We start from the raw sequence: 23,839 nt of genomic DNA on the forward strand, positions 1-23,839 counted from the left end.
CACCGCTGGATGATGTGCTCCATAGTCTGGTCCTCGATGCCGCAGTCGCATAGCGCGGAGTCTCTCCAACCCCACTTATGCCGGAAGAAGTTGCATCGTCCGTGCCCGGTTCTTAAGCGGTTTAAGCGACACCATAGTTTCCCAGGAAGGTCGGTCCCCTTGTTCATGATAGTCGGGTCGATATTCCCGGCCGGGGTGCCGTCAGCTTGCCTCATCCATTCTTGTTTCCAGAGCTGCTGTACATCGAAGGAATTTAGTGTGAGTGTTGCAGCGGCTGCGTATGCCGGGCGACGGGACTTAAGTCTCGCCATAGGCGGGTTGGTAAACTCCTGATGCATTGGGAGAGAAGGAAATGCTCTAATTTTGTTATTCTCCCTTAGCAGCGCCTGTTTCCTTCTCAAATGTGGAGGTGGGATTCGACTGAGCGTAGGAAGCCAGTGGCAAGGTGTAGATTTGACTGTCCCAGTAATGCATCTCATGGTGACATTGAGCTTCGAGTCTACCAATTGCGTGTGTGCACTTTGTAGCCAAATTGGAGCACAGTACTCTGCAGTGGGATAGACGAGTCCCAGAGCCGTTGAACGGAGACAGTCCGCAGTTTCTTTATATGTCTCTCCATCACTCGAGCGATAGAGAACCGTGAAATCTACGAGTATTTATAGGTAACAAGATGGGTGTAATAAAACATCGATTTTTATAGTTCCTATATTTCCATCTCTACTGTATAAGATATATCAACAAAAGTTGTTTTACGATCTAACATCATTACAACATCAACATAATAAATAGATGTATATACCTTTGGTCGAAAATATAATTTTAAATCGGAGACTTTAGGAAGTAGGTAGTATATGTATTACAGTAACATTGTAACTATGTGGAAAATTATGAAGAGTAAATACAGCAGTTGATAGGCACATTTATGTATCTACAATAAAGATATAATTGAACTGAACTAAAATGTGACTCCGAGATGCATAAAACATTTACAATTTATGTCATCATAAAATATTTTCTCCCAAAAAATTTAGGTATTCTTTTTGATTCTGTACGAGATTCAGATTAAGTACAATTAGCATAAATGTTGGCTACACCCCTGCCTTTAAAAAGTACATTTTCAAATAAGGACACAGGTCAAAACTGCCAAGAAAATATGTTTAAATATCTCCAAAATATTTGGCCCCTTACCTGCATAAATAAGTATAAACAATATTTCTATTTAAAGATATGTAAATGTTTTACCAACCCATTTATCTGTCGATCATCTAGACAGTTAAGCCTTGTTTTTATATCCCTAGTACAAAAATGACAGTTCTCTTAGATCAATTTCAAACCAATTCAAGTCAATAACAACCAATTAATTTCAATTCAATCACTTACTTGCTTGCTTGGCTGGCGCGATGACCCAAAATGAGTCTTGGCCTCCAACACAAGATCACGCCACTGTGCTCGGTCCAGAGCGGACTCGCGCCAGCTTTCGCTGACGCCGAGCTCACGGAGATCTGCCTCCACTCTACCCGCCCAGCGATATTTAGGATGACCAACAGGACGGTGTCCAGTTGGTCGACCTAAGTAAGTCCTCTTGACTGCCTGATCGTCACGACGTGGCCAAGCTCAATTCAATCAATCTACATATTTACCCAATAATAATAATATTGGTAATAAATGGTAATTGGGTAGTAACTGGCCAATCAAACTGTCATTTTAATATATGGAATATACACCATTGCTATTCGACGCTCAACTACTTAAGACTTATAGTGCCATGAGATCCAAAATTTTCATAAAGCCTTAATAGGCTCTAGCACCTTTAGAAACTACACATAATAACCGCAAAAGGGTCTAAATAGGTCCTTTTTTGACCATTTTGTAAAAGCAAAGGCACATATGGAACACACACTTATTTTTAGGATCGGAGACGCCATCAGATATAGGTTTGATGATTTAAAGTTAGCATTATGGTCTTTGTGAAACAGCCTTATTCATAATACCAAACTTACTAAATAGCTTTATATGAAAATGTTTTCCTATACTAACTGTCCTCCATTATTTTTCATTTCCATGAAATCCCACGCTGATGATTCCCGCTTTAGATTAAAATGCAATTTTTGGAAGCAGGATTCGCGGAAGGCCCTTCGGGCCGAAAGAATCGAGGAACGTTATTTCCCTCTCTGTTGCTCAAATATGGAAGAATGATAGAGGGGTAGATAAAGATTCTAGTTTTTACGATATTGGCGGTAGGTCAATATCTCAGGGAACCATTAGAAACGACAAATAGACAACAATCCGTTGTTTTGAAGGCCTAAGTCCAGTTGACGACTTTCCATCGATATGATGAGGTAATCTGTTGACGTCTCCGATGACATCGTATAGTTATCCGGTCTCAGTCGATCATGATCTCAAGATGAGTGGAGCCGAGGCGCTCCTTCAGACTCTCGGTGAACTGTATGTTGCGGGCCCAGGCGCGGCAGCGAATGTTGATGATCTGGTTCACTAAAAACACAAACACTTGTTAACTAAAGCATATTTCAATTTTAAATATTGATGAACGGTATGCTTAGGGCCCAGGGCCGGATTTAGGGGAGGGCAACCGGGGCTACTGCCCCGGGCCTCCACAAAAGAGGGGCCCCCCACAATAGAGAATTCGGTAAATTTACCATTTTATTTGGAAAAAATTTGGGGCCAGGGGGCCTCCACTCCTTTATTGCCCGAGGCCTCCAGACCTCTACATCCGGCATTGTTAGGGCCTGTTTCACAACGTCCAAGTAAAGTCCTGAATAAGCTACCTGCCACTTATCTGACGAATAAATTCATCGTTGGTTTTTCACAATCTTCCAATAAGCTTAACTGGTGGATAAAGTGCTAAGTTTTGCATGAAGTTTTATCTAGCAGTTAATATATTTGTTAATTAGCTATTCCATACTTTGCTTGGACATTATGAAAAAGGCCCTTAGTGATGTGTGGGTCAAAACCAAAACTAAGTGAATGCCCCTTTAGTAAGTAGAGGTGAAGTGTTCCGTGTTTAAATGTGTATTTGCAGACTCATTTTGACTTTGCTAATTAGTTCAATAATAGTAGTCAGTGGCAAGTAGTTTATATAATATCATGTGTTTTTAATTATACACAGGAGCTTTAGCTAACTTTTTTACCAAGAGTCTCCGTAAACTAAGACAATTGAAACATTAGACGAGAGGTTACGGAGGTTTCATGTAAAGCTCCTGCTTCCAAAGACACAGTTTGGTTTAAGAAGTTGCACAGGGACCAGCGGTCTGAGTTATCCAGCGGCCGTAACATGGTCGCATTTTATCGCCTGTCACGTTCTAACAAGTACGTAAGTGCGAAAGTGATGCATGACGCGATAGGTGATAGATCGCCAACCATGCTATAGCTGCAGGAGTGTTGTCACGGGAAGAAGTAGTCTCCAGGCCTGGGTTTTTTTTTTTAAAAGGTTAGTAAGTGTCGAGTGAAGACACAGGGCCCTCGCTAGGGATACGGGCGACCCTGTGCCCGCGGTGACATATGCGAAAGATTTCTATGATTTATGCGATGCCGGGTCCGGCATCACCATCAGACAGAAGCAATGGTGATGCTCAGCTTTTAGAGACCCGGCGTTGTTTTTATGTTTGAGCTTTGGTGGACCCATGGTCCCCGCATTGGGTACGGACGGCCATGGGTCCGGGTTGATATTTGTTTGGGTTGGTCTTTGAAGATACGAAGTTAATATTATAAAGATTGGTTGATTTGAATTTTGCGAAAAGCAGGTTTGAGATAGTTGTATTAATGGATTAGTGATTGGTTTGAAAGATGTTTATTGTTGGTTGTTGTTATTTAGTTGGTTATACGAAATGGGACCGCAGTAGGTTTTGATAAAAAAAAAATCTCAACGGACGCTGCTGCCCGTCCGTCGATTTTCCCTTAGTCGCCTTTTACGACACCCACGGGACGAGATGGGGTGGTGCTATTCTAAACGCCGGCACCACACGGCGATCCAGGCCTGGGTTCGGGTTGGGATTAGCGGAGTGGACCCAACGTTTCAACGTCCTGGTATGATATACTTACGCTCCATAACACTTACATTTAGGCTTAAGAAGTTGCACGGCCACCAGCGGGCTGAGATACCCAGGAGTGTTATCATACGGGAAGAAGGTTTCATCCAGGCCTGGGTACGGGTAGTAGCGGAGTGGACCCAAAGCTTCGACGTCGGCCGGCCGCTCGCCCATGCACGATACCCACACTCTGCGACGCTGAAAGACGTTAGTATATATGTTAACGGCACCAATCATGGAACATTTAAGAAAAAATTTAGAGTGTTTTTGATATTTCACCGACACCTGTAAAATTTGTACCGCTTTACGCTTTAAAAGTTGAATGTCCAATTCGTCCTTTATGTTTTCTATGTATTTAATGAAAGCTAATGCAATTGGTTTCAAGATTATTAACCAATTATTGTAAAATTGTGGTTTTTTGCTCCAGTCATGGAATGTATGGCGCCATTCATTTTCAAAATAACAAATGTCAATGAAAAATTAAACTTAAGAAGCACTTTGGCTCTTGTTTATGGTAAAATGTTGCCAGCGATTAAAAACGGATGGTAAATATTTGCAGATGCCGTAGTTTTGGTAGTCAACCTCACTGCATAATAAGCTTTAGGCAAAAATGCAATGGCTTTTGAGGCACAATCTTTTATCACCAACTGTAATTTTCACACAGACAACGGGACAGGTAGAAAAGCTTGTAAAAAAGAAAAACTTTAAAAAGTTTTATATGTACTAGCAACTGATGTTTGAAGTCGGTGCCAAGCCCAATCTTAAAACCGTCAACACACTGTCGAATCGAATGCCGGCCCTGGTGCGGTTCGAAAAGATGGAAAGAAAGCTGCCTGTTACGTCTTTCGGGTATTATTGACAATTTGGTTTGGCACCGACTTCAACCATATCCAGCGCATATAACAGTAAAAAGCCTGTGTCTTACTTCTCGCGGAGATGTAGTGGAATTAATATAGTTCGTGATATCAGGAGGCATGTCGGGCGGCAGCTCGTTGGGGTCGTCGAAGAATTCGGGGTTCCAATTGTATATCTGTAAAACACATCTTTTGAATACTACGTCGGTGGCAAACAAGAATACGGCCTGATGGTAAGCACTCTCCGTAGCCTATGGACGCCTGCAACTCAGGCCTGTAACAACAAGAAGTGTTACATGCGAGTTGCCGACTGCCCGCGTAGTCAACGTGCCAATCGTTACCCTCCGTAGAGAACGAAACACAACTGTCACTGTCGCACTAATGGGGAAGAGTGATAGAGAGAGATGACTACGATACGCTACGGAGCGTTAACGATTAGCACGTTGGCTACGCGCCCAGGCGGCCATTTTAAGCGGTCGGTAATGCTTTGTCGCTCCCTGGAGTTGCACGCGTCCGTAGACTGCGGTGAACGCGTGCAGAAATTGAAAAGTAACTAAGCGAGTGTGGTGTTTAAAATGTACAATAAATAAATACAAATACAAATACAATCTTATTTTATTGATGATACAATTGTGGAAAATTTAGTACACCACATCAGCTTATCAACTTCCGCTGAAATGTTTAAAGGAAAGGAAGAGCTACGAGGGTGAGACGCAATATCAGACGTTTCTTTTCAACACAATTATTATCTACTGGTATTTAACTTTACAAACCCTATTAAGTTTGATGATAAGGCAAGGCGTCCTATTGCTGTACCCGAAGCCATTCGCAGCAGAGCAGTCTCCGAGCTGATCGGTGCTGAAGGAGCAGACTTCGGCGCGTGGCGGTTTTACTGTGCCGCAGTCACGCTGGTTTACTCCGCCGTTGACGAGGAGAGATTTGTTCTCGTATGCTGGAATTAGATATTTATAAATGATATATACAGATGTCAAGAAGAAGATGTTGCACTGTGCGGTTTAAGAGGAAGTTCCTCCCGCGGACGCTCCGGCTGTGGAATGAGCTTCCTGACCCTAACACTCCGCACCCTCGTTGAGTTCTCTGGCAACCTTACTCACTGGCAGGAACACAACACTATGAGTAGGGTCTAGTGTTATTTGGCTGCGGTTTTCTGTAAGGTGGAGGTACTTCCCCAGTTGGGCTCTGCTCTAGATCTGGAATGATATCTGCTGTGCTGTGCTCTACCACTCAAAGCGAGATGACATATACAGTGCCAATACCTCTCTTTTGGACGTAGTTTAAGGTCATACGCGGGTCCAATAATGAAATAGTGGCTTTAAAGTAATTATTTATTAATCAATCACCATATTACACTTCTTCTAAGCTTGCATAAGTTAAACTAAGAACGCCGTTTTGCGGAGGCTTTTACCTATGTCTCTGCTCTCTCCTCGCTGCAGTGCCAACAAAGAGCAAGGTAGTAGACAAAGTGTAAACTTACGTGCAAGAAACTCGTTGATGTTATCGACGTATCTCTTGATCTGTGTGTCATTGTCGGCATCGTACCAGATGAGAGCCCCTTCCTCGTACAGCAGCGGACGGTGTCCCATGCCAGGGTTGGCGCCTGGAAAATAGAATGATTTGATGGGGGGTTGATGTGTCAGTTCTTCTCAGGTCGAGGCAGATTTAGATTTATGTTCGCTGATTACTTTCGCTGATGCAAATTGACCCAAGAATTATGAACCTTCACAGCATTAATATAGGTCTCTTTTATTAAGATATTTGTATATATGTAAGTTTAGCAATATATAGTTTATATTCATATATCTCGGTTACAAATTCATTTGCTTTGAAAGACACTGCACCTACTTAATCTTTCTGGTTTAACCCATTGGTTGACTGGTAGAGAATGCCTTAAGGCATTAAGTCCGCCATTTGTACCTTCATGTATTGTGCAATAAAGATTAAATAAATAAATAAAATTAAACGTAGGCAATTAACATGTACGAGTCTTTCGGATGGGTAGGTTCTTTTTCTGAAATGTTCTCCGACCCGTGGTGTAAAAGAGTAATTAATACCTGTAAAGATTTAAATAGTTTAACTCTCCCGATGGTTCAAGTCTTCCGGACTTACCTATGATGGAGTCAGCGAGCTGGAAGTACGGCACACGCTCGTCCATGGTGGCGAGCAGCCCACACATGCAGATGGAGAAGAATATGATGATGCAGATGTACATCACCAGGTAGATCAGCCCGATTACACCTGGAAAGTAAAAAATCACTAGGTCCTTAAACGCACGTGGAAATATTTTGTGAATTGGTGTTACGTCTCATTTTTATACCACCTCCACAGAATAAGTAATAAATAGTACTACCGTACAGAAAAGAAACTTCCTACAAAACCGAAGTTTGACAACGATTCATACTGTCTCTTTCTAATGTATGGCACTATCCCTTTTGGCTATTTAGGGTTGTCAAAATTCAAGTCGTTATCTTATCTGTGGTTGTGCACGCAAAAAGGAAGTCAAGTTGTGCCAACACTAATAGTTGCTTCTAGCATTGCTGAACCGAATGGAGCCGAGAATGCCCGAAAGGACGAGTTTCGCCCCCCGCTGCCACCTCATCTTTCGTTTGACCATTTCAATCGTTTTAACCCTTGGTGGGCCATGTCACAATTTAATACTTAAAATGCCCTCTTTTACCAGAAAATGCGAGAGCTTAATTTTGTTTTTGACGTTTTATTCGGGATGGTACGGTCACGTCTGATAATATCAAAACGAAAAAAGTGCCAAAAATATGTATACACGACTTTATTGCCCATATAGTAAGGTAGTGGCTTGGTACATACCTACTAGTTATGTACAGAATGTAGCATTAGTTTATGAGACTGCTAGTTTAACAGTCCAGACGCGGTTTATTTATTTAGTATAAATTTTATTTTGACACTTGGAGAGACTTTACACCTCCAAATTTTATTAGTATTAGTACTCTGACATTGGGGACCTTTTACATCTCCAGATTTAATGTGTTTTTAACCATAGAGACTATACATCTCTATTGTATTGTATTAATTATTTATTTTAAGATTATTATAATGTAATGTTTACCCAGGTATTGGCTGTTGTATTTATAAATGTTGTTATGTATTTTTCATGTCACTATATGATGTTACTATAAATGTTGTATTGACTTGTAAAAGAGCCCTTGAGGCCTACTTGCAGAATAAATTTTTGAATTTTGAATTTTTGAATTTTGAATTTTGTAGTGTATACATATTTTTGGCATATTATTCGTTCGATATTTTCAGACATGACTGTACATAAAAGGCAAATGTGTCTTGTCAACACCAAGTGCAACTGGAACTGCTCGAGTCTGTTTCCGCATGAGTACAATCTGGATCGCTTCAAGGCTAGTAGAAGAGTAAATAGGTATCTCATAGGTAACCGTGCTCCAACGTAGACCGCATCATCACTTACCATTAGGTGGATCGTGGTCAAACGCCTGCCGATACTCCATAAAAGAAAGTGAACACTAAACCTGTGTGTGATCCATTTTATTTTAAAGTAGAAATTCTGCAAATGATTATATAGGCACAGCTAGGTACACAACCGAAACAGTGCATAGGTACAGATGTAGTGCATAATTGTTTTCCATCGTATGTTCTCGGAAAGTCTGTACTTTTTGTACCGAGACTGACTGAAGTACGTTCGTACGTTTCCGTGAAAATACGATGGAAAATAAATATGCACTACATCTGTACCTATTTAGTTTTAAAGAATAACATAATCATCTCCATTTTTGACACCAATTCTATGGACCTTTTGTTTTTTAGGGTCGTCCGTCCGTCCGTCCCTCTGTCACCAGGCTGTATCTCATCAACCGTGATACCTAGACAGTTGAAATTTTCACAGATGAGAGATTTCTGTTGCCGCTATAACAACAAATACTAAAAACAGAATAAAATAAATATACCATACAACTAACATAATTTTCTTGCTGTTTTTATAAATAATGGTACGGAACCCTTCGTGCGCGAGTCCGACTCGCACTTGCCCGGTTTTTTGTAAAACTTCACCTTAGCATTAGATTCTAAGCTACCTACAGTAGATACTCGTAGCGCAACCGAACCAGTAGGGCTATGATGGTCGGCTCTTTATCATTTATCACCATGCCTGTCACGTTCTAACAACTATGTAAGTGTGAAAGTGACGGGCATAGTGACAAGTGATATAAATGGAACCATGATGCCACCACTGAATAGAAACCCAACATATTTTCTGCGCGGCCTCGCTGAAATTTTTACATAAACAAATATAATACGAGTTAAACAAACAAAACTGTAGTGTAAATCATATCGTAGACGTTTAGATCTAATTTACAGATGTAGAATTTATTTACATTACCGACTTTTACAAATAGCAACATGAAACAACATTTTATGAACTCCTAAAACTGTTCTATGTAACTACTTATTTTATTACCTTTTATACAGTATGTCTCCCACTATTGGGCTATAAATGCAGGACTCGCTTCTACTTGCTAAATCGAGCTACTTTTACTATGAGACCGAATCCGAAATTTTTAAAATTAGTCATAACGTCTAAAAAAACCAAAAAAAAACGCGACTTCTGGACCATGATAGTCATGCTAACATTTGATGTCAACTGCTTCATTGCCGCTTCGTTGTTTACTGTCGTAATTATTATAGTTATCTTAGTAAGTTAACTGTAGTTGGTAGCTACGCGCAACTACGCTCCCTACAAGTGTCCACGGAAGACCAGCGTCAGCGTACTACTTCAGTAGGACCTGGCATTATGCTGAGTGTTCACCTTTTTCAGTATAATTATATACAGTGGACAAGTTAGTTATAAGTCATTTTTTCTCTTTCTTTCTCTATATGTATTGTATAACTGTGTACTTATACTGAAATAAATGATATTCTATTCTATTCTATTCTATTATACTTCTATTTATCGCCAGTTTGTGAAGCAGTTTGTTGGAGGTGCGCTCTAAAATAGTCTTAAACAACGTAGGTACACTGAAAATCGAGTAACAAGTTAAGTAGCATTATGAGCATAGGTAGATACTTATACGTATACATCTTAGATCTATCTTTCGAGACAGCATCACACACAACTGACCATGCGTAGATCTTATCGCGTTGAGATAAGATCTACGTACGGCCACCCAACCACGTTAAACCGTATTAAACGTTGCTACTAATATAATTACACAAATGTTTTGGTACATGCTTTTATCGCTGACTGTACTTTTCTTTGCACAGGCAACTCATAGTAACTAATCACCTGTCAAGCCAATTCTAAAAACCCCAAACACAATTAGGTTGCGTTGTTTTATCACAGAGTTCCTATGACCACCTCCTGTCTCCATCATCAGATCGGCTCGATGGTGCCATAATATTACATTGTCACCCGACTTACATAGTATGCAAATTTTCAGCTTCATCGGAAACCAGGGAGTGGGTAAAATTCAACTTACAAGAATTGACCCGTTCATGCATAGGTACCTACCTATACATGCTAGTTAAATAAAAGCTTGTAAAAAAATCGAATTTATACTATATGTAATAAATATGCGGCATAAGATTAAAATATCCTTTTAATAATATATAAAGAGTAAAAAGCATTTTGTACTAAAGATTCCGAAAAAACCGAACTACATCGAGCCATAGATTCGCGTGGCAAAGTAAACAGTCCATGACTCTATTTCAGTTTCGGATATCGATTGCGGTTACTGGTGGGTTTATTGCTGGGCGTTAAGTTGATGGAAGGTCGAGGTCGGTAGCTATGGAAAATTATTGGCACACCTACTAAACATTGGTACAGATGTAGTCAATAAGTAATCATTTCCCATTGTATCACGAAAACGCACGAACGTGTTATGTTATTTTAGTCAGTCACAGTACAAAAATAACTGAGGTTGACTGAAGTAGTAGGACAAATACGAACGTTTCCGAGAAAATACGATGGGAAAGGATTGTTCACTACATCTGTACTACGTAAAATAGTAGGATTAATTACAGGACATAACACACTTAACAAACACCTACACAATATGGGTAAAACAGACAGCCCCATGTGCAGAGCGCGCATGGAAGAAGAAGAAACAACAAAACATATTCTCCTAGACTGCAAACAGGTATAAGTAGACCGCTTAAATGAGTCTTCGCCCGCGCGGTACAGGGGCGCGGGGGTAAGACGACAAAGGGGATCGAGAGAGATGCGGGCGGCAGGCGCATTTTTGCCGTAGCTCAGTTTGCTAGCCACGCGGTTAGCAGTCACTCGTGTTAATAAGTTCCGGGCGCTTGGTGAAATATACACATGAGATTACATTCTCAAGATGCCTCGACTTATCTTTGGACAGAAACTTAATAGTCAAACCAAGCAAATGGCTTTTAATGTGTACACATATTTTAGAAAGAAGAAATTGGACCCGAATTCTATTGAGTATCAACAATTGATTATAAATCTGCATGACGATTCTGATGATGACGATAACTCCGAAAGTGAAGAATCAAGTTCAAGTGATATTGATATGGACATAAGTGATTGATTTATAATTTATAAATCACTTTCGAGTCGTCATCATCAGTATCGTACTTACATATTATTATAAATTATTATAATCATAATTTGCATTGAATAAAAGTACAAAAGTTAATTAAGTTTGTTGTTTTATAAACTTTCAATAAAATTAACGTCATATTCTTTCCCATTAAAAAAACACCAACTATTAACCGCTATAACGTCACATATCTCAAAACCTGTCCAGTGCGCATTTCACCTCTTGTGTATCACACTAGGCGCGCCTGCCGCCCGCTCCTCTCTCGATCCCCTTTGACGCCTTACCCCCGCGCCTCTGTACCGCGCGGGCGAAGACTCATTTAAACGGTCTACCTATAGGAGAGGCAGTTAGCAACCTGAAAACTTTTCTAGGCTTCGTGGAGGAGCTTGGATAGTTAGAGTAGCACTACCTTTTTACGCAAAATAGGCACAATGGTTGTCGATTTGCGGAAAATGCCCAGAAGCGTCTGTACTTATATGTTATAGTTTTTTTTGGTATGTAAGTTTATAATCATTATCTATATTGTAAAAGAAAACATAATAAAAGCTACTTACAATTAAGATAATCCATAACCATCATCCAAATCCACAGCGCAGGCTTCGTCAAAAGCAAATAGGTACTAAACAGAATCCGCAACAAACTTCGTCCAATCTACATAAGTGATAAACCGCCACAGGCTTGTCATAAATGTAGGTACGACATAAAATTCGCAACAATCTTTGTTATTGTCTTATATGTTAATAGTCTTAATGCTGATTTAGACGGCACACGAACTCGCATGCGATTTTAGTTACATTGCGGACTATTAAGGTTACAACCAATTCGGCCGACCGATCAAATACCGCAATAATACCGCAATCAGGGTTCACATGCCATGCCGTTGACAGTACGTAGAGATACTGTAATATAGAGATGAAATGGGAAAGGAAGGAGATGACCGAACGATGTGCTCTAATGCTCTTATGGCAGTTTCAGTAGGAGTAGCAGAGAAAGCACTATTACTGTTTGTTCAGGGCAGTCTCACTTTTATTTCTGCCCACTTCTAAAAAATCCTAAGTGGCGTAGATGTTTTTGTCACATTTTTCCCGCGAGAATTATGGATTGTGAAATTAAAAGCTATAACTCCCAAGGGAATTTCACTAATTCATACGAACCAAGTAGATATAAATGAGTTTTACTTTTAAAATACTGACTACTTTTAAAAAAGCCATTTAAAATATTTTTACAGTATTTTCAATCGTGGCCGAATGCCGGGTAGGTCTGTGCCTTCGATGCCTAAGCTGTCAAGAATGACAATATGGCGGATGAATGTTTGAAATGTCACCATCAAAGAATTATTTCGCTTAAAATTTAGTTTCTTCGCAAGTGTAATGAAAAACATTGTGTGTAACTCCGGGGGTAATAATATTGCAAACTCGAGCCTTTAATGCACTCTAGCCTGCGGCTATCGATCATCAAAAGACCTCGTTTTCAAAATTTCACTTCCCTCCCCGTTGCACAATGTACTATTGGCTAACAGATTGGGGTCGAAGGCGTAAAAGTCATTTGAGAAAATGCGTATCATTTACTTCAAAGAATTTGTTTACCTATTAAATTATATTGTAGGTAATAGTGAAATAGTACTAAAGGAATCGAGCTCCATGCAGTCTTTCAACAAGTCAGTCCTTTTAACCGCCCCACCACGACACCACTTATCACTACACAACGATAATACCCGTATGATAATGTATACATTATTATGAATTATCAGGAAACGCGTAAAGTAGTGTTAAATGGCCGACAAGGCTTTGTACCCTAATAATACGACAAAAACTCTGTTTACAGTACTCATTAGCAGGTTGAATAGACATTAAAGTATGACATAAAAACTGAGGAACGAACGTTTGAAACTGTGTGCACTAAACACACCACATCAACCACACCACGAATTCCGTACAAGGATGTGGAATGTTCGGAATTTCGGACATCATTATAGGTGCCCCAAGCTGGTGTTACAAAATGTTAGGTATATAATGTTATATAACACAACATTCACTAATTGGTTACAACTTGTTAGACGTTTTAATTGCTCCCACATTGGTGAAAATGCATAACATGTTTTAAAGCAAAATACATAGATGTTGTTTATCAATAGTTTTATAACTTTATCACAAATCGTAACAAAAGTTATAAGTTGTTACCATGTTATGCAACAATTTGTCGCACGTGTTATAAGTGTTGGAGCATTTTACAATAAAAGTTATAATTTGTTACAGGTTACAGGCAACAGGCAGGTATAAGGCAACTAACATTAAAACAACGCGTAACTTTTGTTACAATTTGTGATAACATGTTATACAACAAATGTTTCATAACGTTATACACTTAGTAACACCAATGTGGGAACATCATAATGCAGCTATACATATAGCTCTCAGCTCACGAGTCTTTGACTTATATCTAAGGACGGGCAATAAGAATGGGGCCAGTACAGCGGTATATCACGCACACGATTTCGATCGAATCATGCAGTCTAACGCCACAATGCGATTAGTTGATGAGTTCGCATCAGGCGCGCGATTTTTTATTTTATTACTTCAATTTATTTATTAACACAAATCATATACATACATTCTAAAAACAATGACAGCGAACAAAGCTCCCTAGGGCTTAACTGCCGCTGTAATCGCTCTTACACTTTAATATTATAAGTAGGTATATTGTTTATATTTTGCTATGGAGTATTTAATTTCACGAGGTCGCAACTATAGTTGCGTTGGACTGCACGATTGCCTCGGAGTCGTGAGTGACACCACTGAACTAGCACCATTATTAGTGCCCGTAAGGCCCGTCCTTAGATATATGTCAATGTCACGACTGCTCCGTGAAATCCTCAAGGTACTGCATACGGAACACGAAAGGGATCGTATCATTTAGGACATGGGTCAGAAAACCGGCTCTTTTAATTGCGGCCCTTTGAACTTAAATTGCGGCACCCTGCGTTAGTGGGGCAGTGGGCATGATAATTCAATGAATTTACAGAAGGTTACCTAGCTGCCCCTTAAGGGGAAAGTGGACGGCCATACAACGTGCTCCCCATTTTCCTTTCTGGATGTTTAAATTAAGTAAAATATTTTTACATAATTTGATGGATATTAACCATGGCTATGCCCCTAAGTTTGATATTGTTCATTTCTTTGTTTACTGTACAAATACGCTCACTTATGGAGAATTGCCGGACAAGCACCCGTAGACAACGAGATCCAAACGCGCAAATGCATATCCTCAGGAAGCCTATAACCTATCCAAAGTGGCCCTGACCTGGAAGATGCCCGGAAAACGGAAACATGGTCGCCGTAAATTTACTTGGCGCCGTTCCGTGGAGTAAGAGTTGTGGTATTGGAGATGGGGTGGGAGGAGGTTACCCAAGCTGCCCAGGACCGGAGTCAGTGGAAGATAATGGTTCGAGCCCTACACCCCAGCAGGGGGTAACAGGAAAGAAGAAGACTGTACAAATAAGGTACGCAAAACAGATTATATACAAATTTTTCAATGCTCCAACTCTTAAAATACATAATTAATATATAGCTGTGGTTGATATACAACAAAATGTGTCAAAATATTTTCAACTACGTTCATATCCAGAGAGGAAAATGGGGACTACGTTTGTATGGAAAGGCGATTTCACGCGGGTCCTCCACTTCGTCTTATCTTATATCTTAACGTCGATCACTTATATAAATGTACATGTACAATTGTACATATTACATTGACATCCTACATAGAACAGGGTCGAGGTCGAGGCCCGGTCGCAACCCTTGCGATCCAGTTGAATGAAACTGGCTGGCAACCAACTGAATCAACCAACCTACAATATACTGGCAAATGAGGCCTTATTTCTAGGACAGTATGTTTAGGTCTGCTATCATGGTATTTACATTAAGCTGTACTAACCTTCATGGCAAATTCTATCTAGACTTTAGTTCCAGTAGGTAGGTACTTTTAGCAATGTACTAATAGTAGATTGTTAAACAAGGGATGAAAGGCTCTCATTTCTGCTGAGGTAGTTTGGCGCTCGAACGCCGTGAGTGCGACAGTAGTCCGAGGCTGAAATGATGCCTTTCACTTAAGCTAAACACTCTACTTACTCTTCATTTCGAATACAAGGATAACAAAATTATGTGTTTTTCTTAAAAACATGACTAAGTATATTTTTTATAGAATTTCTTGAGGGTTAAATATCAGAATGGGTAAAAACGGGGAGTTAAATATCAGAATGGAAATTGTATAACTAATCCATTTAAAGCTTGTTTCTTTACACATACTACTTCTCATACATCAAAGTGTATGTTAGATTTAGATGTTAGACAGTGTGAGAACTTACATGCAAGTTTCGCTATATTTCAGTATTTGATCGATCGATTGAATTGATTGTAGGTACCACCACTGCAATGTAAAGAACATCGCATTTACTCTCGCACCGGCACCATCTAAATGCAATTTAGATTTAGATTTTTTTTATTGTAATACGCAGTCATGTTTTACACAGGAGACACACAGACTAGACAAGTTTAATTTTATTTGTGTAATTCTACGCCAGGGGCCCGTTTCCCGAACGGTATTAGACTAATATTATTAGTCCACGAACTGGAGCCTATTTCTCGAACGATATTAGACTAATATTATTAGTCCATGAACTGTCAAGTCGTATGGTTCACCATGGCAACACACTAATAATATTAGACTAATACCGTTTGAGAAATGGGCCCCTGTCAAGTCGTATTGGTTACCATAGCAACACACTAATAATATCAGACTCGAGAAAAGGGCCCCAGGAGCAGCATGCATTACTCAGTTGCATCCTACACATTTTATACTATTTTACGGCTACCACAAGTTTGACACTGACTTCTGCGTACTCAGACTACGGAAGGTGGAGATAAGGAACGAAATCTCCATGTACCAAAAAGTGTCATCAAAAAACTTTAAATAGGTGGCGCTACAATACCTAGAGTACTTGAACAAAAAAATCAAATCATATAGACAGTGCAATTCACTCCGTCAATAACGCCTAGGTTTTTAGCTACTCTAGCGCTACTCTGGAGATATTTGGAACTATTATTTATAGCTGACAGCTGGACACTTTTGCAACAGTTCTACCATAAGAGATGCCACTCCTCTTAATTCCACACTCCATAACTCAGACGTTAGCGAATATGTCAATTGGCACTGCTAATGCTAAGGCAGTCGTGGTAAGGCTACTTATAACAGTTATAACAGAACACGTTCAACTCTAGATATGGACGTCACCTGGTACTTACTTTTCCCCCAATTAAAACGCCTGGCAATAGTATATTCGAATTAAATACATAATTAGCTAGAATATCACACCAAACTCAGAGCTCTGACACACCTTCAATTGATTTTATAATCCCTTTGTTGCTCATCCACTCTAACACCCATCGCTGAACAGCTGCGAGGTGCTTGAATTTATTAATAATGATAGTATGGCACACTAACTAGAGGGATTTCGTTGCTCTATAAATTGCAAACTTATTTCCGTAGCCAGCTCTCCGTCTATTTCCGCAAAACGTATGGAGCTGTACAGCGCCATCTCGGTTACCTGACAATTTCAAAGTACGAAATTGTCTTAGATTTTACACATCTTACTCAATCAATGTATCTTTGGTTAGTACTGAGGTGACGAAGACGAGATTAGTTTTCGTGTCCACTAGACGAAGCCAGTGTTGCTGATCAGTGATCACGAAGGAGTGAATGGACTTTTTTCTACTTACTTATTTATTTTCTCTGAAATTCTGTCTGTGTTATATAGAGGTATATGGTACAGTCAGCATCAATAGTAGTGGATGAAACAACGCGCCAAAAGTATCTGATATTCTGAATAACTTTTCCAAATATGGATAAATTTCTAAAATTTACGTTCAAAAGTATATCTTTTGCAGTTTTAATTGTTCTACAGCACCCCTAGTGTAACTTTGATCGACATCATAACGTGACGAACGCGTTTGCGTTAAGTCTCATTTTGTATAGGATTTTGAGTTTCCAAAACGTCCCGCTTGGCGCGCTCTTTCGAAATCCAATACAAAATGAGACAAAACGCAAACGCGTACGTTTGGAAATCGAATTTATTTACACTAGAGGTACAGATAGAACCATCACTTTTTGTTAAGCTATTACAGAATGGTAGATACTTTTGAAACGTTGTTTGATCCGCTACTTTTGATGCTGACTGTACATACATATATGGCAGTAAGTAGTTGCTAGGTTAGATACATATATGAATATGACATACCTATCTCTGATCTTTTACAAAATGCAGTTCTCTCTAAGGCGGAAGCAGCCTGTTTATATGTATGAAGTATGAAACTATTGCGAGGTCGCCACTATTTGTGGAAGACGTAAACTCGTGACGCACTCCCGTACTCCACACTAATGGAACCGTAGAAACTGTGGTTTTACTACCAGTGCTGGGCTATTTTAAAGTAAAGTGTATTTCGATATTTTCGAATACCATGCGACAATCAGTAGCCAACTAGCCTTACAAAAGTGCAAATAAATGTAAAGCCCGACCAGAAATATATGATCATTGTCAAGAGGGCGCTGTTATTCTCGTCTATATGATGACACTTCAGATTAATATGAAAAATTTAGTTCAAATGAAATTCCGCAATATGGCACGTGATCATATATTACTGGTTAGGCTTTAGGACAATTTTACACAGATCGACATCTAGTCCCTTAATAAGGCAGTGTCTTACCTGAGCGAAATACTCGCGAACGCGAAGCGGCGCGGCGTGGGTGAATTCAATCCTTTGATACCTATGGAAGTGTCCTACGTGGGCGATCTCCGAATGCCGCTGGGCCGCCGCGCCCCGCCGCGTCGCATTCGCGAGTCATCGCCCACGTAAGCCGCGCTGTTAGGCTTTTGTTGTGGGTATTATACGGTGATAAAAGTATATAATACAAATAAATAAAGTCTGTAATCTCAGGGATTGCACTCTAATGGAAGCGAAAAAACTGCTCTTCAAACTGCTGCACTCACAAAATATGCCGAGACAGAAAACATGCTTGATAAAATTTAGTTTCAATTTTTGTGTTTAGTATTAGCCTTAGTTTGTAGTTTACAGCAGCCATAGAGTTGACTAGACGCTGACGCTCGGGAGACGCTAATGTGGCTCAAACGCGGCAAGTTAAAAAAAATGTAGGCGCGAAGAGTTGACTTCCCATAGAATTTCTTACTGACAAGTTGGATGTGTTTCAGTACATTTAATATAAAAATGAAACGGTTTTTTTTCTCTTACTAGGTACTATTTACATTAGGTAGCTGTGTATGTAATAATTCACCTCAACTCTCCTTCCGACACCTTTGCCTACGTAAAGGTATGGACTGTATAATATTTTTTCAGCCGTTCATATTTCAGTGCTTTCATCAGTAAATCCATCTTAGCTATGATCTGGTTCAAGTCCAAAATAACCCGCTTTGCGTGATTCATGTAAATCTCAAACAATCCATTACTGACTCATGTACTTACGAATATGTAGTATACATACGCGGACGATGTGCTCAAAAACATGTGAACGCAATGGATGTACCACGTAGTTATTAAAAACCTTATAGCTACATATACGAAACTCTTTAGGAAAGTCTTTAAGAAAATTTGTAACTAATCTTAAATATGAGTATAATACCTGAAATAAATAGTTCAGTTCAATTCCAAAATATATTCCCAATAGCAGATTTAATAAAAGGCACTCATTACAGTTGAGGTAGCAAGGCTGACTGTACTTTTTATTTCGAATATAAGGAAAGATAAATACATGTAATTTTAAAGAAACATGACTATAAGTATAAAGTTTTGAAGGTACTTTAATTCTAAATATTTTCTATTCAAAAGAGAATATAACTAAAGTAAAGAAACATATCTAAAAATTAATTATTATAAAAAAAACCCGACTGCACACTAAAAAGAGAAAAACAAGCCCCACAAGAATATTGTTGTTGATGGTAAGTATCGCAGGCGGGGACCAACTTGACCGCCACCAACGAAAATACCTACCTAAGTAACATTCTGCTAAATGGTGAACTTAACAACCAAAATGACTATAAGTAACCCTCTGTTGGTCCCCGCCTGCGATACTTACGATCAACAATATTCGTGTGGGGCTTGTATTCCTCTTTTTAGTGAGCAGTCGGGTTTTTTGTTTTTTTTTTAGAAGAAACAGTCATACATACTTACATACACTCGAAAAACATTACCGTCCTCCCGTTCAAAATTCAAAAGTCAAGTTTCTAAAATTTATTCTGCATGTAGGCCTCAAGGGCTCTTTTACAAGTCAATACAACATTTATAGTAACATCATATAGTGACATGAAAAATACATAACAACATTTATAAATACAACAACCAATACCTGGGTAAACATTACATTATAATAATCTTAAAATAATTACTACAATACAATAGAGATGTATAGTCTCTATGGTTAAAAACACATTAAATCTGGAGATGTAAAGGGTCCTCAATGTCTGAGTACTAATACTAATAAAATTTGGAGGTGTAAAGTCTCTCCAAGTGTCAAAATAAAATTTATACTAAATAAATAAAATTTATAATAACAGTCTGGTAAATATATACTTACAATTAACAATTTAAATAAAAGTATTGTTATTTTAGAAATGGAGAGTTAAATATCAGAATGAAAATAGTTAGTATGTTAATTGCTATATGTCATGTAATGTAGGTATATTGAATCGCACAATTGACAAAATTGGAATCATTGAAGCAGGAATGACAGAAAGAATATAGAATAGAAATACTATAGGGAGCGTGCATGAACTGTAGGAGGCAGCACAGGAGCCGTCAGATTTTTGGCGCGAGGCGTAAATGTGATGTTTATTGTTCCGATGTAGCCCACGAGATGGCAGAACCTACTATGCACAAGAAAACACGTGACGTGTAAATGTACATGTTTATGGTTCCGATTCAGGCCACAAGATGGCAGACTCTCCAACGCGCACGGTCCCTATAGAGATATAGATAAAACATAATCGCTGTCCCTGTCCAATTGTTTACTTGCCAGTACTTTAATATACGTATTTGTCTACTTTATACAGAACTTTGTACTTCAAACCAAACCACAAGCCAGCTCTTGACTTTAATGGCGTCGTTAACGTTGAACTGAAACTAATTGACTGCTGAAAGTGCTGAATAAAAGTAACGTTTGGTTGCGACCTTTAGTTATTCTAGTTATTTGTGAGTTCGAGGCGGCGGACTGGGGCCCATTTCTCGAACGGTATTAGACTACTTAATATTATCCGTCCACGAACTGTCAAGTTGTATGGGTTACCATGGCAACACACTAATAATATTAGTCTAATAAAATTCGAGAAATAGGCCACTGGGGCCCATTTCTCGAACCATATAAGTCTAATATTATCAGTGTGTTGCCATGACAACCCATACGATTTGACAGTTCGTGGACTAATAAAATACCGTAGTCTAATACCGTTTGAGAAATGGGCCCCATATTAGTCTAATATTATTAGTGTATTGCCATGGCTACCCATACGATTTGACAGTTCGTGGACTAATAATATTATGTAGTCTAATACCGTTCGAGAAATGGGCCCTTGGAGGCCTGCCGCGAAAACTAAAATTCGCAAATTGCGGGGATCTATCTCTTTTACTCTCACTAAGACGTAATTAGAGTTACAGAGAAAAATGCCCGCAATTGGCGAACTTTAATTTTCGCTGTTCGATTTGCCCTGGACGCAAGCGGCAAGCGGCGCGGCGAGCGGCAAATCAAGAGCATTCATACATTGCTTGCGGTCGGCCAAATGTATAAACGATCTTGAATTGCTGCTGTAGACACTCCTGACAGGCGGCCAATGGCGAAGGAAAATCCCTACGTTTTTCTACAATGAAAACGCGGAAAATACCGGGTTATCTTTGGTCACTTGGATAATCATTAAATAAATCAACGAAATCGCCGCCGCTTGGACGTATTCCAAAATCATTGATGTGATTAGAAAATAAGCCTTATAATTATTTTAAATTCATAAATAGGTAAGTACCCCTCTTTACTTAAAGTTAAAGTAATAAATAAATACATATTTGGGGACAATCGTACACAGATCGACCTGGCCCCATACTAAGCAGAGCTTGTACTATGGGTACTAGGCGTCGATATACATATATATAAATACATGCTTACATACATAGAAAACACCCATGACTCAGGAACAAATATCTGTGTTCATCACACAAATAAATGCCCTTACCGGGATTCGAACCCAGGACCATCCAATGGGGAGCAATGGGGACCTTTTACATCTCCAGATTTAATGTGTTTTTAACCATAGAGACTATACATCTCTATTGTATTGTATTAATTATTTATTTTAAGATTATTATAATGTAATGTTTACCCAGGTATTGGCTGTTGTATTTATAAATGTTGTTATGTTTTTTTCATGTCACTATATGATGTTACTATAAATGTTGTATTGACTTGTAAAAGAGCCCCTGAGGCCTACTTGCAGAATAAATTTTTGAATTTTGGATTTTGAATCGGCTTCATGAATTTTTCCTGTACATTTTTTCGGAAATTTCCGAAAACATTTAGAACTTTTTTGTAACTTTCCGCTACTTTCACATCTGTAAGCAAGGTAGTGAGAAACAAGTTTTATATCCTTTAGTCTTATACCTCTGAAGGATCCTTAAAAAACACTTTACAGTACATATGGTGCTACTTTATAGCACTAGTGCGAAAATTAGCATATTATGGCTCCTCTACACGATGGCCCAGCGCAGGCCAGTCCAAGGGACGCTTTTATGCGTTAGAGGGAGTAAGTGATATTGCTATCTCATTCCACCGCATAGCTGCGTCCCTTAGACTGGCCTACGCTGGGCCATCGTGTAGAGGAGCCCTTACATTACTGTGTCGAACATTTAAAGGGCCATATGTACTGTAAAACGTTGTACGATACATGTGCGAATAGGTAATTCGCAACTCGTGTCGATTTAAAACACTCCCTTCGGTCGTGTTTTAATTTATCGCCACTCGTTTCGAATTTCCTATTTTTCGCACTTGTATCGTAATGTACTATTACGATTCTAAGTCATATCCGTCATTCAGCTCTGAGCTTTTTCTTCCCAATTGCAATGTTATCCGACCCCTAGCCAGCCTGAGAAAATCAACTTCTGAATACCATCAACCTTTCAGCCACTAAGTCTTACTTATTTAAACCTAAACTTACCCCATCTATGCGGCGTGCGGCCCAAAAACGTTCCTTCCTCAGGGTTCCAAATAGCGTACTGCAATTTCTGCAACAGCGGGCGCTGCGGCGGCCGTCTACAGTAGTTCGCCACACCATTTGGCCTGTCTGCACCCATGGTTAATATGCTGTCTTAAAGCTCTCGTAGGCCATAAAAAATATTTTGACTAGTCTATTTTAATATTTTTGTAGTCTATGCCTGCCTCAGTGAGGCTTGAGCGCGTCCATCACGGCTCGCTTGCGGATTGCGAGTGAAGACGGTACTTGTTGCAGTACGTAGCATAGATGTGAGTAAATGGATTGAGAGGGTTTGTGCCTACGAGCTGCGTGCATCTGTGAGGCAAGAATATTGTTTAGTTATCATAGATTTAAAATGTGTGTAGGTCTGTAGAACGTTACGTGTTTCATACGACACAATAATTATTTTATTTTAATTTTTCTGGCTGTGGAATGAACTCCCTTCCGAGGTTTTCCCGAGGGTCTTCAGTATGGGGTTCTTCAAAAAAGGAGTGTACAGGTTTTTAAAGGGTCGGCAAGGCGCATTTAACACCTCTGGAGTTGCAGGTGGCCATAGTCTGCGGTGACTGCTTACCATCATGCTCATGCTCATGGGCCGTATGCTTGTTTGCCACTGTCGTGGTATTTAAAAAAAATGCTTTTCTGGTAAGTCGGTTGAATAACAAAAAAAATGGTTAGGACTAATTATTTCTAAAACGTTTATTACTATGTAAGAGTAAGAGTGGGATTACTACACTTTACCAAATGTTCGCTATCATATAATAATATATACCTAATGTATACAATTTTCTTCTTACCATAGTCACAATTACTTCCAACATTATGGGAAACTTCTTTAATTTTATAGGGCACGAAAATCTCCTTTTCCAAAATTAATAAACTACCTTTCAAAACACCCCAACACTCGTAGGCATACACTACCAAAGCCTCTGTCTCATATATTCTTAGCATAAACCGCCCAGAACCGCTCGCGACCGCCCGCCCAGCCTTACCAATTAGCCCAAGCCATCTCAAACAACCACACCCGCACTGTACATAAAAAACAACTCAACACTACACTTAGAA

General features: G+C 39.3%; 1 protein-coding gene and 1 long non-coding RNA gene across 2 annotated transcripts in view; one reads left to right on the forward strand and one right to left on the reverse strand.

Moving 5' to 3' along the window:
• The first annotated feature begins 843 nt into the window (after positions 1-843).
• LOC133518415 (uncharacterized) overlaps positions 844-23,839 on the forward strand; it is a 166,220-nt gene continuing 143,224 nt past the window's right edge. The window contains exon 1 of the long non-coding RNA XR_009799476.1: positions 844-924. This is a non-coding gene — a long non-coding RNA (uncharacterized LOC133518415). The remainder of the gene's footprint in view (positions 925-23,839) is intronic.
• Positions 1,874-23,015, reverse strand: LOC133518411 (sodium/potassium-transporting ATPase subunit beta-2-like). The gene is made up of 7 exons (XM_061852089.1): positions 22,739-23,015; positions 7,028-7,156; positions 6,396-6,518; positions 5,674-5,852; positions 4,972-5,076; positions 4,076-4,244; positions 1,874-2,493 (listed from the first exon to the last, which is right to left on the reverse strand). The coding sequence occupies exons 1-7, from the start codon at positions 22,872-22,874 to the stop codon at positions 2,384-2,386; spliced, it is 951 nt and encodes a 316-aa protein (XP_061708073.1). The 5' UTR covers positions 22,875-23,015; the 3' UTR covers positions 1,874-2,383.

Source organism: Cydia pomonella, chromosome 5 (genome assembly GCF_033807575.1).
Source record: "Cydia pomonella isolate Wapato2018A chromosome 5, ilCydPomo1, whole genome shotgun sequence".
In the NCBI taxonomy this organism is placed as follows: domain Eukaryota; kingdom Metazoa; phylum Arthropoda; class Insecta; order Lepidoptera; family Tortricidae; genus Cydia; species Cydia pomonella.